This window comes from Tiliqua scincoides, chromosome 3 (genome assembly GCF_035046505.1).
Source record: "Tiliqua scincoides isolate rTilSci1 chromosome 3, rTilSci1.hap2, whole genome shotgun sequence".
Lineage (NCBI taxonomy): Eukaryota > Metazoa > Chordata > Lepidosauria > Squamata > Scincidae > Tiliqua > Tiliqua scincoides.
This window is the reverse complement of record NC_089823.1, coordinates 208,150,242-208,166,287: the sequence shown is the minus strand read 5'-3', so window position 1 is coordinate 208,166,287 and position 16,046 is coordinate 208,150,242. Positions and strand designations below refer to the sequence as shown.

Genomic DNA, 16,046 nt, shown 5'->3' with positions numbered 1-16,046 from the left:
GATGTAGAAATGCTGTATAAGATGTATTACTATTGATACATTAATATGAATTTGGCATGCTTATTGCAAAAAACTGTTTGCTGATGAATATGTTTTTATGCTGTTTTTGAAGCATTGTTGTATTGATTTTTTTTTTTTGCCTCTTGTTAGCTGCTTTATTTTTGCTGGAAAAAGGGAGATAATATGAATTGCAAAACAGAAACTTATACATCAAACATGCAAGTTAGGTTTCCAGAGATCCAGCTTCTTCACAAATATACATGTTTTTAATCTATTACTGTGATCGCTCCATTTTTTTCAGAATGCATTTCCATAGTTCTTGTATGTAGCCCTATAAATATTTTCACTGATGGGTTTTGGTCCATGATGGGTTATGAATTTCTTTGTTGTCACAGTATCACAATACCAGTAATTCCAATGTCTTCTATGGTCCAACAGTTTTAAATTTCCGCTTTTGTTATCAGGCTACTTTGACAGTTAATTCCTCTTTTATCAATAATGATACTACTGTTGATGGAAAAGAAATTAATCTACTATAAGATTGTAAACAGGTTCATAATGCCAGCAGTCCATGGTTGTCCATATGGTTCATTTCTTCTTTTTTACATGTACCAATCATATGGCTATGGTTCAAATGTACGTCTGAATGTATGGTTCAAATGTACAGCTGCTCTCCTCCCCCGCAAATTATTTCTTTCCATGGATGAAATAGCAGTTTGGGTATCTAACACAAGACTTCTTTATAGTGAAAAATACATGTGTATCCTGCTGGCAATTTCCCTTTAAAGAACTGTTGCATGGATCCCCAAACTACTTTGCAAGCTTGGGGAGTAAGAAGTGGTTTGTGGCGATTTGGAGGGGCAGCTGCCATGAAGGAATTTCTTAGAGTCAAAAACTTTGGTTGCAATTCAAAATAGATTTACCAGGGAATAAGCCCCACTGATCAAAGTTGGACTTACTTCTGAGCAAATTAAGATTAATCTGTTAGTCCCTTAGTTCAATATATGTTGTCCATTGCCTCTATTTCTTAGATCAGTATACTTAAATATGTTTTGAATAATAACAGGGTGCACTTGGATATGGAGAGAAAGGTGAAAAGGGGATTCCTGGCTTTCCTGGAATGAGGGTAAGAAACCGAAGAAGAGCCTTGCTGAATCAGACCAAGGGCCCATCTAGTCCAGCTTCCTGTATTTGTCAGTGGCCCACCAGATACCTCTGGAGACACTCAAGACAACATGATACCTGTATCCTATTGCCACTTCCTTGCATCTGCCATTCAGAGATAAGCTACCTCTAAAACCTGGAAGTTGCATATAGTCATCATGGCCTGTGGTATGTTCTTATGTGGTGGACTTTTCCTCCATAAATCTGTGCAATCCTCTTTTAAGAGCAACTAGGCCAGGTGCCAGGATACAGAAGGAAGTTTCAGACTAAGGCAGTTCAATTGCATACTGTATATTGCATACTGAATGCTAGAAATGGAATTTAACTGTGCTGGAACCCCTGTTCCTTCTAAGACACGCACCCAAGTTTCTGTGCCCTCCAAGCCAAGCTCTGCACAGTGCAGAGCTCGGCAACCTGGAAGTTCAGTGATGTCATCATTGCTGAACATCTAGATGCTGTGCCAATAGAATATTTTCAAAAATTGCTTTCTAGCACGTATTCATTCATTTACTCATTTTTGTGTGCTATCTCTCACTCTCGCTCTCCCTAGACAAACACAAAAACTCGTTCATTTTCCCACCATGATGTTAAGAATAACTGGCATCAACTTTCCTTAAGACTACCCAAAGCTTTGGCAAATCCAGTGTGACTGCTGACTGTTGGTTCCAAATAACTGATCCAAATAATTATATTTTGGTATAATTGGAAATGCACATACTTCACCAGTGCAAACTGTTGCAAAAGTGCCAGAAAACACTTTGAGACAGCACACCTACAAAAAGCGCTGGTAGGAAGGCCAGAGTCTTGCCACTGGTAGCAGTGCACAGAGCTATGTCTGCTAGAACATAGCTTTGGTGCAGGGGTGGGAGAAGGGTAGGGACAGTTTGTATGGGGGGGAGGGCAGTGACAGGGACAGGGGTGGGTGGATCGGGCCCAAGAGGGGGCAGGATCAGTGGTGCCAGTGCGCTCCATATCCTATCCCCCTTCCCATACCTGATCCACTGACACGATAAAGTCGGACTTGCACTAGAGATATTGCTAGCACAGGTTAGAGTTGATCCATTGTGGCTGTTGGGGCTGACTCAGGAACAAGGTCTCAAATGTCTTCTAACCTTGAGGATACTTCTAGCAGCTGAAATTTCCCTGCAAGATGCAGTGGAGCCTACACTGGTGCTGTTGCAATGGAGCAGGAAAACATAGGTAGGATTGGGCTATAAGGCTATACAGACTGTCCTGGGAGTAAATCCCATTGAACACAATGGGGCTTACTTCTGAGTAGAGATCAATAGGTATGTGCTGTAAATCAGTCACTGAATATATCTGAATGTCATTGGGTTTAATCTATTAAATGAAGTAAATTCCGCTATGATTTGTTCTTTCTTTATTGCAGGGAAGTCCTGGGTCTTATGGATCTTCAGGTGTTCTAGGAAGGAAGGTAGCATATATAGAAATTACACCATCATGATTAATTGTTAAAGCAAATGTAGATACCAGTACGTTATAAATTTTATGTCCCTAGTGCACGTACCTTCCTCTGTGTGTAAGCTAAATTCACTAATTTTTCCAATTTTTAAAAATGTTTAATCAAAAATTGTTAGATTTTTAATATGATTACACATTATGGTTGTAGTTTGGCTCTGAATTAGCAAATCTTGTCAACCAAAGCTTAACTCTATATATCTGAACAGTGCAGTTTAAGAAGCTTGTGTTGTGAGTCCCCTTGGGGAGAAAGCCGGGGGTAAAATGCAGTCAGTCGGTAACCCTTTTTTCTGTGATTAGATCATGTTTTACATAACTACCTACCTTTTACTCAAATTAATTTTAGTGAAACTTACTTGAATGCCAATTTCACCTAACGGAAATGAAGAAAAATGTGTGTTTCAGGGCGAGACAGGAATTGTTGGCGATCCTGGAGAAGATGGCTTTCCAGGCAGAAAAGTAAGGTCTCAAAAGCAGAAGGCTATTTGTGATTGATGTTATGATTGAACACATCCCTCTTAGCAGCTCAGAGAGGCCATTTGAGGATTGCAGTTTTTTTTGTTTTCCATGGGTGTCTGTATGTACATAATACTTTGTAAACCTGATCGTACTTGCAGGGTGATCCTGGAGAGATGGGACGACCAGGTTCACCAGGACCTCGAGGAACCCCACGTGTTGGAATAAAAGGTTTAACTAATATTACATTATTTGGTATTTATTCAGTGATACCATTCAAATGTTATTCACATTTTCAGTTATCTCATGCAGGTCTTCGAGGAGACCCTGGAGACCGTGGACCTTCTGGAGATGCCGGGGCAGATGGGTTGAGAGGCCCTACAGGTTCACAAGGCAGGCCAGGGGAAGATGGAGCCAGTAAGACACTTTTTACTTTTAAGAGTAAAAGAGAGTCATATCTTTGTTTTTCACCCTTCCTATAAAGGAAGGATGACATAAAATATAAAGGTTATGGTAGCAGAGCCTGGAGGGGGAAAACATATTACCTGTGATAGCATCTTTTTATTTTGAGTTGTTTTGGTGTTACAATTTTACAAAGAAGAAGAGTTTGTTGTTGACAAGATGTCAGCATGTTTTTTTATACTCATAAGAGCAACTTAAAAAAAGACTGAGAAAAATTGGTTGTCAAGGTATTTGCAAATATTGATGTATTTGACTTTGCTTTCCAGAAGGATTGCTTTTAAAAAATTGTAAGCCCTTTACGTCAGGAAAGTTGTGGTAGGCTACTGCCCATTATAGTTCCTCAAGGTTGTGTAGTTCATGCAGTGCCCTTCCCTGCTGAGACAGAGTTGGGTGTAGTTGGGTATGTACCTAAAAACATGGCCTTGAACATTTTTGTGTGTGGCTTAAACTGAGGAAGGGTCCTCTCCTTTTCCCCTCCTTCCTCTTATTCAGTGCATTTTTTAAAAGGTGGAATAGAACTGGGGTTCCCCACATGTCAGGGAGTGATTGACAAATCAGTAGATTTGCTAAAGTATGAATATCCCCACGTCAATAGTGTGCTGAGTTTGATTGTATTTAGGTGCCTTGTGTTTTATAACATGTTGACAACAACTGGCACAATGGTTACTAACGAAAGAGTGCATTTTATTTGCATATTCCTAAAATAACTCCACAAGGCCTGGCTAAGGGTATCTGGAACATATTAATGTCTCACCTAAAATTGACAAACATTTCCTGCCACTTTATGAGAAATTAAGATTAATTAAAAAAACAAAACTGCTCCTTTTATGTTGCATGGGGAGTAAAATGCAGAAGCATGATGAAATGAAGATGCCCCACTTTTGCTGGGGCACATGGAGCAAATAGTTTGAAGAAAATGGACAGAGAAATCAGTGATAGTACCACTGTCCAGGGGGAAGAGGAGGCATCTGAAAGTCCCTAGAACCTTTCTCCCTCCCTAGGTACTATATCAGAATTAAGTTTTGCTTAAAAATAATCCAGAAGCTCAATTAATTAGGGTTTTATAATGCCCTGCCTCTAAGCAAAGCTACTCCTACAAGTGAGCAATTTCCTGCCATTTCACTTCCTATTAAGCATTAATTACAAGATAACTAATAGGCAATCTGTAATATTATAATATACAAATATAATATTGTAATATTATCTGCAATATTATAATTTGTAATATGTTCTTTATTTTTCCCATAGGTCTTTCTGGTCCCAAAGGTGCATCAGGAGTACAAGGTCCCCAAGGCTTTCAAGGTGACCCTGGTCTTCCTGGTATATCTGAAAGGGCTCAAGGAAGGCCAGGATCTCCAGGACCACCAGGTTTGCCAGGAGCGCCAGGAAGTCAGGGTTTACCTGGGCCACCTGGTAAGATAAGCAAAATGCTTGAGCATTGCATTGGAGCAGCAGTTGTTAATATTCCACAGTGATAGTGAGGACATTACTAAAACAGAGAATGTTTCCAATACCAATTTATCTACAGCACTGCATTTATATGCAATGTACATTGACTAAATGGAATAGATTTCAATTTCTCTATATAGCAGTTTTTTTTACTATCTGTAATTCTTTTTCATCAGATTGCTTCATTTTACAGATCAAAATCTAAAGGGTAAAACTAACGTTTCTCCATCTTTGTTTGTCTGAGAGGGCGCTATTTTCCTTAAAGAAGCAATAGGTGGGAGGAGGGTACTGAACTGCTTTCCCCTTTCAGCAGGGGTTTTGGAACCATGTTTGCATACATGGCTCTGGAGTTGAGGGAAAAGCAGTTGAGGAATGTTTGAAGGGGAAACAGTGAAGTAAGGGAAAAGTTGAGTGCCCTTCTCTTTCCCACTTTTTGAGGCTAGAAACCAAACCTTCCCAAGTCATACTTTGCTTTGGAGGTCTAACAATTACTCCATGTTCTCCAGCCCGTATCTCTCTTAGCTCCACAGTATATGCTCCAACTCAATTATTATTATTATTATTATTATTATTATTATTATTATTATTATTATTATTATTAACAGTGTTTATATACCACTTTTCAACGAAAAGTTCACAAAGCGGTTTACAGAGCAAATCAAACAAACAACTAATGGCTTCCTGTCCCAAAAGGGCTCACAATCTAAAAATCATGCCTGTTGTTCGAACATCGTAGTAAGGGATGATGTTCTACATGACACATAGTAGCAAGATGATTATAATAACTATAAATCTCCCCCTCCCCCCCCAAAAAAGAAAACTTGTAGGGGAAAAGGAAATGAAGATTGTTGGATGGATGCAAATCAGGATTTGCTGCAACTAAAGCAGACTTCTGCTATTTTGTCATTTGGCTCTTTAAAATCTTGCATCCAAGAATAAAGTTCACAGGGTGTTTGAAAATTCTGGAAAGGACAGAGAAGAAGAATAAATTTCAAATGCAAAATATGTCTATTTATAATCAAGGTGTGGCTTGTGATGGGAAAGGGTCAGCTGGCCAACCAGGAGCCAAAGGCCAGAGAGGACCACCAGGAACAAGAGGTGAAAAAGGAGAGAGAGGCAAGTATGCATATTTCAGAGAACAGATGGCTCCCCTCTGTAACATGATGTAATTTAACCATTCATGTTCTTAAATCTGCATTGACTCTAACTTTGCTCTGTAACCTGCATTATGTTAACTGGTTCAAAGCTTTGTATTCTTTGTGCTTATATAGGGGGCCCAGGAAGTTGTTTATGTGGCCCTGGTCCCTGTGGTGTACCTGGAATACGAGGCCCAACAGGCAGTCCTGGGAGAAAAGGTGAAATGGGATTTCCTGGGCAATATGGACAGAAAGGTGATTCAGGCTTGCCTGGAGCTACAGGACAACCAGGTTTCCCAGTGAGTAACAGTAGTCAGTACATCATATTCTGGTTTCCAATAAGATATGATTTCTTATAGTGTTTGTTCCCCTTTCATAAAAATTAAGGTTTATTTTTTGCCATGTTTTGACACTATTTATATGAATGGGCTTTGGTATAGTGATATATCACAAGATTGATTCTTTGGGTGAGATTTAATAACTTTGCAAATGGCTGCTCTAGGGACACCACCTGAATGGCCATTGGTGTCAGCATGAGTAGCGTAACTATCTTATTGGGGGAGTGGGGCTCTGCACTCTCTCTGTGGACATTTGCCCCCTTAACTGGGTCTACCTGCTACTTGTTCACTGCTGCCAGAGCTCCGCTATTAGAGTGATGCATTTCTTGAACTTAACTATCATTTATTTGTTTTTAACATTGTAAGGGAATACCAGGTTCATTTGGTTTGACTGGTGAAAAAGGAGATAAGGGCGACCCAGCTAGCGTAAGGATCAAAGGTAAATATACAACCTACTATATTCATGACAGTAAACAAACAACGTTGGGGCTGTTTGTTTTACTAGCTAAGTCCTGTATTGTGCTTGTATTGGAAAAGACTTGTGGACAATATATGAATTAGCTGAGGAGAAAGAGAGGGATGAGAGAAGCAGCATGTAAACGACAGAGGCATGAAGGGAATAGCAAGAGAAACTGAGAAAATGGTGGATGTTCATTCTCAAAAAATGCCAGTCTGTACGTTTTCTAAGTAATGTATGTCTGCGCGTCTTAATTGATTGAGATAGATCACTGAAAGTAATGCACAGAGCTGCTGTAATTCATGTCCTGTCGATGATCAGTCTTCTGTTGTTTTTGTAGGAAATGAACTATCCCTAAAGTGGAAATAACCTAGGGTATTTGCTTATGCCTGGGAAAATGTTTTATTTTTCATATTTTTACACCGCCCTTCCTCAAAGGAGTTCTGGGTGGCACAGCTGTTTTCTTCCCACCTTTTGTCCTCATAACAACCCTGTGAGGTAGGTGAGGCTGATAGATGATGTCTGGTCCAATATCACCCGGGAAGCTTCATGGCTAAGCGGGGATTTGGACCTCTAAATCCAACACCAGTAACACTGCACTATTCCAGCTTCTCCGGCTTTTTCATTGTCCCTCTCGTGTCATCCACATGCATGGCACTTTACCAAAAAGTGAGAGAGTAGTTTTCTGCCCAGTGGAACCTATAGATAGTAGCGGGCCTTGTGGGGGCAGAGGGGGAAGCCCCAGGTACCATGCCCGCTATGCCAACCACCCTGCCCATCAGATCTGACCCATGGGCAGACAAAGTTCCATGGGCACTCTGCAGCATGCGAAAAACCTTCTAAGGCTTTTCATCAGGAAACTGGAAGGACTCTTTAACATTGCTCCAGAAGCTTCAGAAGGCTTTTTGTGTGCTGTGGAGCATCACATGAATCTCCATTACACCTGATAAGTATTCCCTTGGGGGTGGTGGCGTGATGTGGGGGGAGGAACAGCATGTTGCAGATCTGCGCTCCAGGGTGCCATGGGGGCAGGTCCGTTACTGTGCATAGACCACTTGTTTCTTCAGCTAATGTCTTGGTGGGGGGAATGTCTTCTGTTCTTGTTAGAGGACAACTACTTTACCATTTTAGAGAATTTTCTATCTTTGTTGCCTACTGCATCAACATTATCCTCCTGCCTACAAACAGTATTCATCCCTTTGCTCAGATATTATGTTTGCCTTTCATTGCTGTAAAAATGTTTATGTTCTGTAGCCTTAAGTATGAAAATGTCATATTTAATTGCAAGATATCATGCGGGGATGGACAGAGTGGATAGAGAGACACTCTTTTCCCTCTCGCATAGCACCAGAACTAGGGGACATCCACGAAAGTTGAGTGTTGGGAGAGTTAGGACAGACAGAAGAAAATATTTCTTTATCCAGTGTGTAGTTAGTTTGAGGAACTCCTTGCCACAGGATGTAGTGATGGCATCTTGCATGGATGCCTTTAAGAGGGTACTGGACAAATTTCTGGAGTAAAGGTTCATTACAGGTTGCAAGTCATAGTAGGTATGTGCAAGCTCTTGGTTTGAGAGGCAGGCTGCCTCTGATTGCCAGATGCAGGGGAGGGCACCGGGATGCAGGTCTCTTGCTGTCTTGTGTGCTCCCTGGGGCATTTGGTGGGTCACTGTGAGATACAGGAAGCTGAACTAGATGGGCCTTTGGCCTGATCAAGCGGGGCTCTTCTTATGTTCTTATATATAATATAGTATATAGATAAATACAGCATTCTTTATCAGTCAAGTCAGATTTCTGGTATCACCCAAGATGTTAAGATACATGGATGTGAACATCACAGTGCATAAATATAATTTTCAAATACAGATTTTTTAATTTTTTAAAAGGGGCAAAAGGACAACAAGGTCCCCAAGGGGAACCTGGACTTCCAGGAAAGAATGGCATTGCAGGCAAAGATGGAGATCCAGGACTGCCAGGTGAAAAGGGGTTTCAGGTACATTTTATTATCTTGGCTGTTTCGGTCTTCATTTAATCAATATCTCATTTCTTCTAGAAGTGAAAAACTGAATATCTAGCATTATATATTTCTTTTCGCCCACATAAAACATGTTTGCTGGTAGATACCTCTCTTTAGGACTTAATTCAATGTATTTGAGCAGGTTTTTTCATGATTGCTGTCATTGGGATGAAGCATGGCCCACTTTGTTGTTGTAGTTCTAGCTACTCTTGGTGGGTAGGTTCCAAAGGTAGTACTTGGTGACTCTTGTGTGATGCCATAGCTTTCGATGGCCTGCAGGGTTCATTTTTGTCCCCATGTTCTTTAATATCTTCATGAAACTACTGGGAGAAAAAGTTACCAGGGCAATTGGAGTAGGATAAAATCAATCTGTGGATGACAGCTGACTCATTAACTCCATTCCATCTGGTTCTGGGGCAGTGGTTCCCATACCTTTTAGCCCTGGGACCCACTTTTTTAAATGGCACTTTATCGGGACCCACCTAGCTTTACCAGAATTTTAAAATTTCAAAAAAGATCTAGAAAGAAATATTTATTTACAAGTAAAAATCAGAAAAAAGACTGAAATATTTATCTCCCTATCCTTACGCATGCTTGCAAACTGCAGTATCTGAGCCCTTTGCAGGGTAATTAGCAGTTACACTATCTCAAGCCTCAGGGCTCGAGGTAATTAGTTGTCTGATCTTTCCATCAACCTTTGGCAACCCACCAAAAATCAGGACAAAACCCACCAGTGGGTCTCAACCCACTGTTTGGGAACCATTGAAGTTTGAAAGTGCTGCCTGAAATTGTTATTGGCTGGATAAGAGTGAACAAGCTGAAATGAATCCAAACAAGACTGAGGTACTGTTATTTAGGAGACGTGTGATCCAAGTTATGGAGTTTGCCTATTCTAGATACATTTGCCCTCCCCTGGAAGGATCCAATTCACAGTCTGGGGGTGTTTCCGGACACAGTCTTGCAACTGGCTGCCCAGGTGTCAGAGGTGGCCCTAGGGTGATTTTCTCATCTTAGGCTGGTGCGCCAGCTGCCTCCTTTCTTGAACCTGAGACCTAAGTACTCCCAGGACTATTTCCCACAATATGAAACTGCCCACCCACTGAGATCAATTGAAAGTGCTTTCTTGCATGTCCCATCACTAGCAGAGGTGCAGTGGTGGCAGCACATAAGATAGCCTTCTCGGCATTAATGCAGAGGTTATACTGCAGAAAGTCTTGCCCCTGATTGTAAGTCTAGGTGCATCTCCTGCACTGTTCCAATAGTGACGTGCAGTGCAATCCTACCCTGTGCTGGAACAGGCAGACCAGGAGGCCTGGGCTATATCCAGCACAAGATAGGGGCCCAAAGTGGCTAAGCCAAAGGTAAGGGGAAACTCTTCCTCTTACCCGCGGGTAAGCCACTGCAGCCCCAATGGGTCTCCTCAGAATTACGCCACCTCTGGAGGTGACACAAGTCCGAGGAGAGCGGAGCCGCTTTGCACTGCTCAGGAACGGGGGCTAGGATCCAGCATAGCTCTATGCCAGTTACATTCTTTATTGAAGAATGCAGACCTGACACTTATGCCTTGATTACATTTAGGCTCAGTACTGCAGTGTGCTCTGCATGGGGCTGGCTTTTGAAAAAGATTCACAAACTACAGCTGGTTCAGAATATTTTAGCAAGACTTCTATTGGGTGCTCGATGTGATACGAGCGAGTAATATCCTCAACAGTTTATAATTATGCTTGATTTTGTTAATTATATATTTTTGTGATTGACTGCATTGAATGTAGACTATACAGTTGCTTTTGAGAAAGTATCATCTATGTATAAACGTCTCCTAATATATGATTACATATACTGCATGTTTGTATAATTGTTGACAGGGTGATGCTGGAATAGCTATACCAGGTGATAAGGGAGTTATTGGTCCCCCTGGACCTCCTGGCTCAAGAGGGCCCATGGGACCACCAGGTTTTGGAATTCTAGGTCCACCAGGTGTTCAAGGCCTACCTGGGGATCCAGGAAGCCCTGGTGCAAGAGGACCACCTGGTTCAAGGGGTCAGAAAGGTAATGCAGTTATCTCTGAATACTAACATTGCAAAGAATTTGAAGTTTCTTATTTTAGCTGTGATCAGAAAAAAATATTTTTATTGAAATCGTTGGGGGGAAAAGATTGAGGCTGCAAGCCTGTGCTTACTCACTGGCAATAAGTCCCACTTCTGAGTGAATATGGACAGGATCTGATTGTGTGATTGAAATGTTTTACCCCTGCTAATTGGGTAAGAGGCACTTTTTCAAGTGGGTGCTCCTTTTTTTGTCTGTTCTAGTGGCTGTCTGCTGGTATTCATTTGCATCTTTTCAGATTGTGAGCCCTTTTGGGACAGGGAGTCATTTAGTTATTTGATTTTTCTCTGTAAATCGCTTAGTGAACTTTTAGTTGAAAAGCGGTATATAAATACTGTTAATAATAATAACCTGGGGGCTGGGGATAAGAATAGGCCCTCAGTTTGGCTGTACTTGTCGTAAGAGGCGACTAAACAGCCACCGGGTAGATGGGATTCTTCAGCCTGGGAAGGCAGCTCATCTGAGAGAAGGAAAACTCTGATCTCAAACCTCCACTGCCTTGTGGCTACATCCAGTTATGGAAAAGGCTTCAGGAGTCAACCTCGAGGCAAAATCCGGAGCTGGAGTCCCTGAGGCAGTTCATGGCTGAACACAGTCACGTTCTGGCAACTCCTGCAACGCCACTGGAACTAACCGTACTGGCCTCTGCCTTTCCATTGGACCATTTCAGCGACGTGGAGAGGGGGGATTTGCTGCATGGGTAACAGCCTATCCTCCATACCTACTTTACCCAGGCTTCGCGCACTGGAGAGGACACTCTGTTCCAGAACCACCATTCAGAGCATGACACCATAGTCTTCCGAGACTGAAGGATGCCAACAAATAATAATAATAATAAATAATAATAATAATGTGTAATATTTTATGCTCATTAGGGCACTGCAATGAATACTCGTAATGTCAATAAAGTGTCCAATGAAAATAGATGTTTTACAATCATTTTTCAGTCATTCAACAGAACTTCTGTTGGACTGGGTTGTGTGTGGTGGTGGTTCAAGTTACAACAGCAATTGCTTTTGATCTGTTCTAGGTAGCACTCCTCCATACGAACCAGGATATCCTGGAAATCCAGGGCCACCTGGTGTGCAAGGTATACCAGGTATGATGCTACTTGGCAATGCTTTTTAAAATATGCACATATAAGGGAGGAAGCAATTGCGATCAGGGAGTTGAAGCTAATAGCATTATGCAATTCAGTGGTGAAAGATCACTGAGGAAAAAGTTAAGGTGCACCAAATGTTACTATAAAGGGCTCAAAAAAAAACAACACTGGGTTTGAGCTGTGAGTCACTATACTCACATTCACTTCTTAAGCTATACAGTGGGGAGTTCTATCACTAAGGGCGCAATCCTAACCCACTTTCCAGCACTGACATAAGGGCAATGCAGCTCCAAGGTAAGGAAACAAACATTCTCTGTGAGTGCCCCCCCCCCAAAATGCAGGATGCAGTACACATCCCACTGGCACAGCTATGCCAGTGCTGGAAAGTGGGTTAGGATTTGGGCCTAAGGCTCAAATCCTAAGGGTGTGCTAAGCCAACGGAAAGTGTATTCTGCTGGCATAGCATGCTTTCGAGCTATTGCAAATGTGTCTCAGCTATTGAGAGCGGCCTGGCTGCTGCTGGCTGCTGTGAATGGCCAGGTCCACATGGCACAAACCACAGACATTCGTTGCCTCAGATAAGGTGGTTGGAAAAAGCTGGGGGGAGGGCAGAACAGATTAGTGATGGAGGTATGGAAGAGGGCAAATTGGGCCCAGGAATGGGACAGATTTAGCAGCAGGGGTGCCCTCCAAATCCTGGTCCCATCCCAGGCCTCACCCACCTTCCTAGGTCAATGCAAACTTGCCCTAGATATTCACGCCTTGCGTCAGACAGAAATAAAATGCTGACCATAAAACAATGCCTCAAAGGGTGAAATAAGCTATTATTATAAGCTGCATGTTAGAGATTTACAGGTTGGAAGAAATACTAAATCTGCTCCCATACCAGCCATAGCTAGACAACGATGTCTGGCTATGTCTGTGATGAAGCAACTGCAGCAGGAAAATCTCGGTCATGAGGATGGGTTGATCTAGCCCCAAAAGGTTTTTAGAAAGTCATGCCACTCCTACATTTTCAAAATAGATTCAACCAAGATTTAATTTGCTCTCAAAATGTTAAAAAAAGATTCAGCTTGCAGGGCAATCTGAACATGTTTACTCAGGAGTAAGTCCTTCTGAGTTCAGTGAGGCTTAGGCTGCAATCCTATACCTACCTAGGAGTAAGTCCCACTGAACTCAGTGGGGGCTTATTTCTGAGTATACATGCATAGGATTGTGCTGTAAGTCTCTGGTAACTGTGTGTAGGATTGTAGCCTAATCACACACAGTCTGTATTCTCGTTGTATATTCAGGTTCAAAAGGATTAAGAGGGCCACCTGGTCAACCTGGTCCTAATGGTTTTGATGGCCATAAAGGTCAACAGGGCAGACCAGGAATATCGGGCAGTCCTGGTCCAGAAGGTAAGTCAGAAAATGTACAGATGATTTATTTATTAGGGGAGTGCACAGATTGCAGTACAAGGACCATGCTATGTTATCTTTAACCAGCTCTGCTTCTCTTGCTTTACATGTTGTTTGATCTATGCACATTAAGTGCAACTTAACTTGACCTTGGAGGGGATTTAAAGAGGTTTAGAGCCCAATTCTATGCTTGTCTACGCAGAAGTAAGTCCCATAATAGTCAATGGAGCTTACTCCCAGGAAAGTGTGGATAGGATAGACTTCATAAAGAAATTTGGCGGGGGGGGGGAGGGGAGGTGGAACTGTGGTTCAGTTATAGATTGTATGGGGATTGGATGTCTCTGAGTGGTATGGCATATGCAGAAGATTCCAAGTTTGATGCCCAGCATCTCCATGTAGGGCTGGGAAAGATCCCAGTCTGAAATGTCTGGAGATCTGCTGCCAGTCACTGTGGTTAACACTGAGCCTAGATGTAAAGCCCTAAACTCAGCTCCAAGTACAACTGATTAAAACAGATCAAGTAGCATACTTGAGAGAGACTGTTAGTTGGGACTTGGAAGAGTGTTGTTTAAGACAAAGTTGTCAGTCAAGGGTGAAAGTCATAGTCTGGCTGTATCCCAAAAAGCTTTTTCAAGATACTAAAAAATGAGACAAATATTTATTATGCCAAATGCTGACAATGTCAATGTCCAAACTGCTGTTAGTGTTCACAGTAATGATGACATCGGAAAATAAAACAAAGCAAGTTAAGAAAATGACCTTGTATTACCTCGATTTTATTGTTCTCTAGGTTTCCGGGGTGAGGCTGGTGACCCAGGTGAAAAAGGTGAAAGAGGTTCCAGGCTGGATGGTGCTCCGGGGTTGCCAGGCCCTCCTGGGCTTGAAAGTTCCAAAGGTGCTCCAGGTGACATCAGTTATGGTCCTCCAGGAATGCCAGGCAATAGAGGTCTTCCAGGATTACCAGGTTTGCCTGGCATACAAGGTGATCCAGGTTTTTATGGGCCTCAAGGTATGAAGTACATCTATACTTGTTCATAATATTTGTAACATGAGAGGCTGAAAGATAAAAGGCCTGGTTTGGTTTAGAACAGGGGTGTCCAAACATTTTGGCAGGAGGGCCACATCATCTCTCTGACACTGTGTCGGGGGCCGGGGAAAAAAAAAATTAATTTACATTTCAAATTTGAATAAATTTACCTAAATGAATATATTAGAGATGGAACCTATATGAATGAATGAAGGTCTTGCAATAGTTCAAGGCCTATAAAAGACCTTGCACAAAGCAAGGCCAGCCTTTCCTTTGTTGCCACTGCTGCATCACAGATGTGAAACAGCAAGTAGCGGAGGGGGCCCTTAACCCACAGCTTATGTGGAAGGTCGAACAGTCGTCCTCATGCTGAAAGCAGTTGCGTTGGGCCAGCATGGGCTCCAGCAAGTCTCTGGAGGGCCAGAGGCTGATTGGAGACTGGGGGCTCCCCGCGGGCCTGATTGGGAGCCCCCGAGGGCCGCAAGAGGCCCCCACGCCGGGGTTTGGGCACCCCTGGTTTAGAAAATCACAACTGAAAAAGAGACTGGGAAAAGAAGAAAATAAAAAGGTGTGTGTATTGGTGAAGGTGGGGGGAGTGTGCATAGATAAGAGCTTGGACATACAGAAGCCCCCAAAAGAATTTTGTGTATTTTTTCACATACTGTCTTTCCAGTTGCTTCAAGGAACCACATACTCATTCCCTATGAGGTTGAAACCTCAATACAGTTGTTTAACTTGGAGGGAATTTTACTTTCCAGGATTTTATCCACCAGTAAAGCCCTAGGCATCAGGTTCTATTCAGGGCCTGCATCTCAGAGAAATAGCCTAGTACCGGGAAGGCAAAGGAAAACCCATCACTTGGGTCAAGCACTGAATTTGCATGCCTTGCCATATCTTCCCATGTGGCATAGATGACTGCCAGTCAGGCACTGATAAATTGGCTCTTGGTAAGTTGTATCGGCAACAGTGGGTTAGTGATGTTGTCCCATCTTCACCAGTCTATTTGGTTTTCATTATAATCCACTGAAGGACGCATAGATCAGTGTCAAACAGCGTAGTTAGGATTTTAACAAGGATGAGGTTCACTGAACTGGAAGTACTAATATTTCATGTTCAAAAATTTCATGCTCACTTTGTGGTATGTAAATCCATTCTCCTCAAGCCACAAACCCATGGATGTAGAGATGTTGTGCTGTTAGAGTTATCATTACTTTGTGAGGATTTCTGGGGTTTTGGATGCATGACAAACTGTAAGGCCAAACCAAGTTGTGAAGTCTGCTAATAATGCAGATATTTATATTATCACTCAAAGGCACAGGTGAACAAAAATGTCCTTTTGAATCCAGAAAAGAGAGGAGAACATTCTGTGAATCCATGTTGTGAATAAGGGACAAGATTTTCTCCAGGGTTTCCCCAAGATTTTCCCCTTGTCATGAAACTATTGCATTGGACAG

At 42.2% G+C, this 16,046-nt stretch overlaps 1 protein-coding gene across 1 annotated transcript in view; it reads left to right on the top strand.

The window, feature by feature from the left end:
* COL4A4 (collagen type IV alpha 4 chain) overlaps nucleotides 1-16,046 on the top strand; it is a 72,947-nt gene that overhangs the window by 29,559 nt on the left and 27,342 nt on the right. The window contains exons 14-27 of the mRNA XM_066621516.1: nucleotides 1,067-1,126; nucleotides 2,555-2,599; nucleotides 3,049-3,102; nucleotides 3,261-3,330; nucleotides 3,412-3,516; nucleotides 4,810-4,974; nucleotides 6,034-6,126; nucleotides 6,282-6,445; nucleotides 6,851-6,923; nucleotides 8,827-8,933; nucleotides 10,823-11,006; nucleotides 12,094-12,162; nucleotides 13,458-13,565; nucleotides 14,356-14,574. Of these exons, the coding sequence (XP_066477613.1) occupies nucleotides 1,067-1,126; nucleotides 2,555-2,599; nucleotides 3,049-3,102; nucleotides 3,261-3,330; nucleotides 3,412-3,516; nucleotides 4,810-4,974; nucleotides 6,034-6,126; nucleotides 6,282-6,445; nucleotides 6,851-6,923; nucleotides 8,827-8,933; nucleotides 10,823-11,006; nucleotides 12,094-12,162; nucleotides 13,458-13,565; nucleotides 14,356-14,574 (1,516 nt within the window). The remainder of the gene's footprint in view (nucleotides 1-1,066; nucleotides 1,127-2,554; nucleotides 2,600-3,048; nucleotides 3,103-3,260; nucleotides 3,331-3,411; nucleotides 3,517-4,809; nucleotides 4,975-6,033; nucleotides 6,127-6,281; nucleotides 6,446-6,850; nucleotides 6,924-8,826; nucleotides 8,934-10,822; nucleotides 11,007-12,093; nucleotides 12,163-13,457; nucleotides 13,566-14,355; nucleotides 14,575-16,046) is intronic.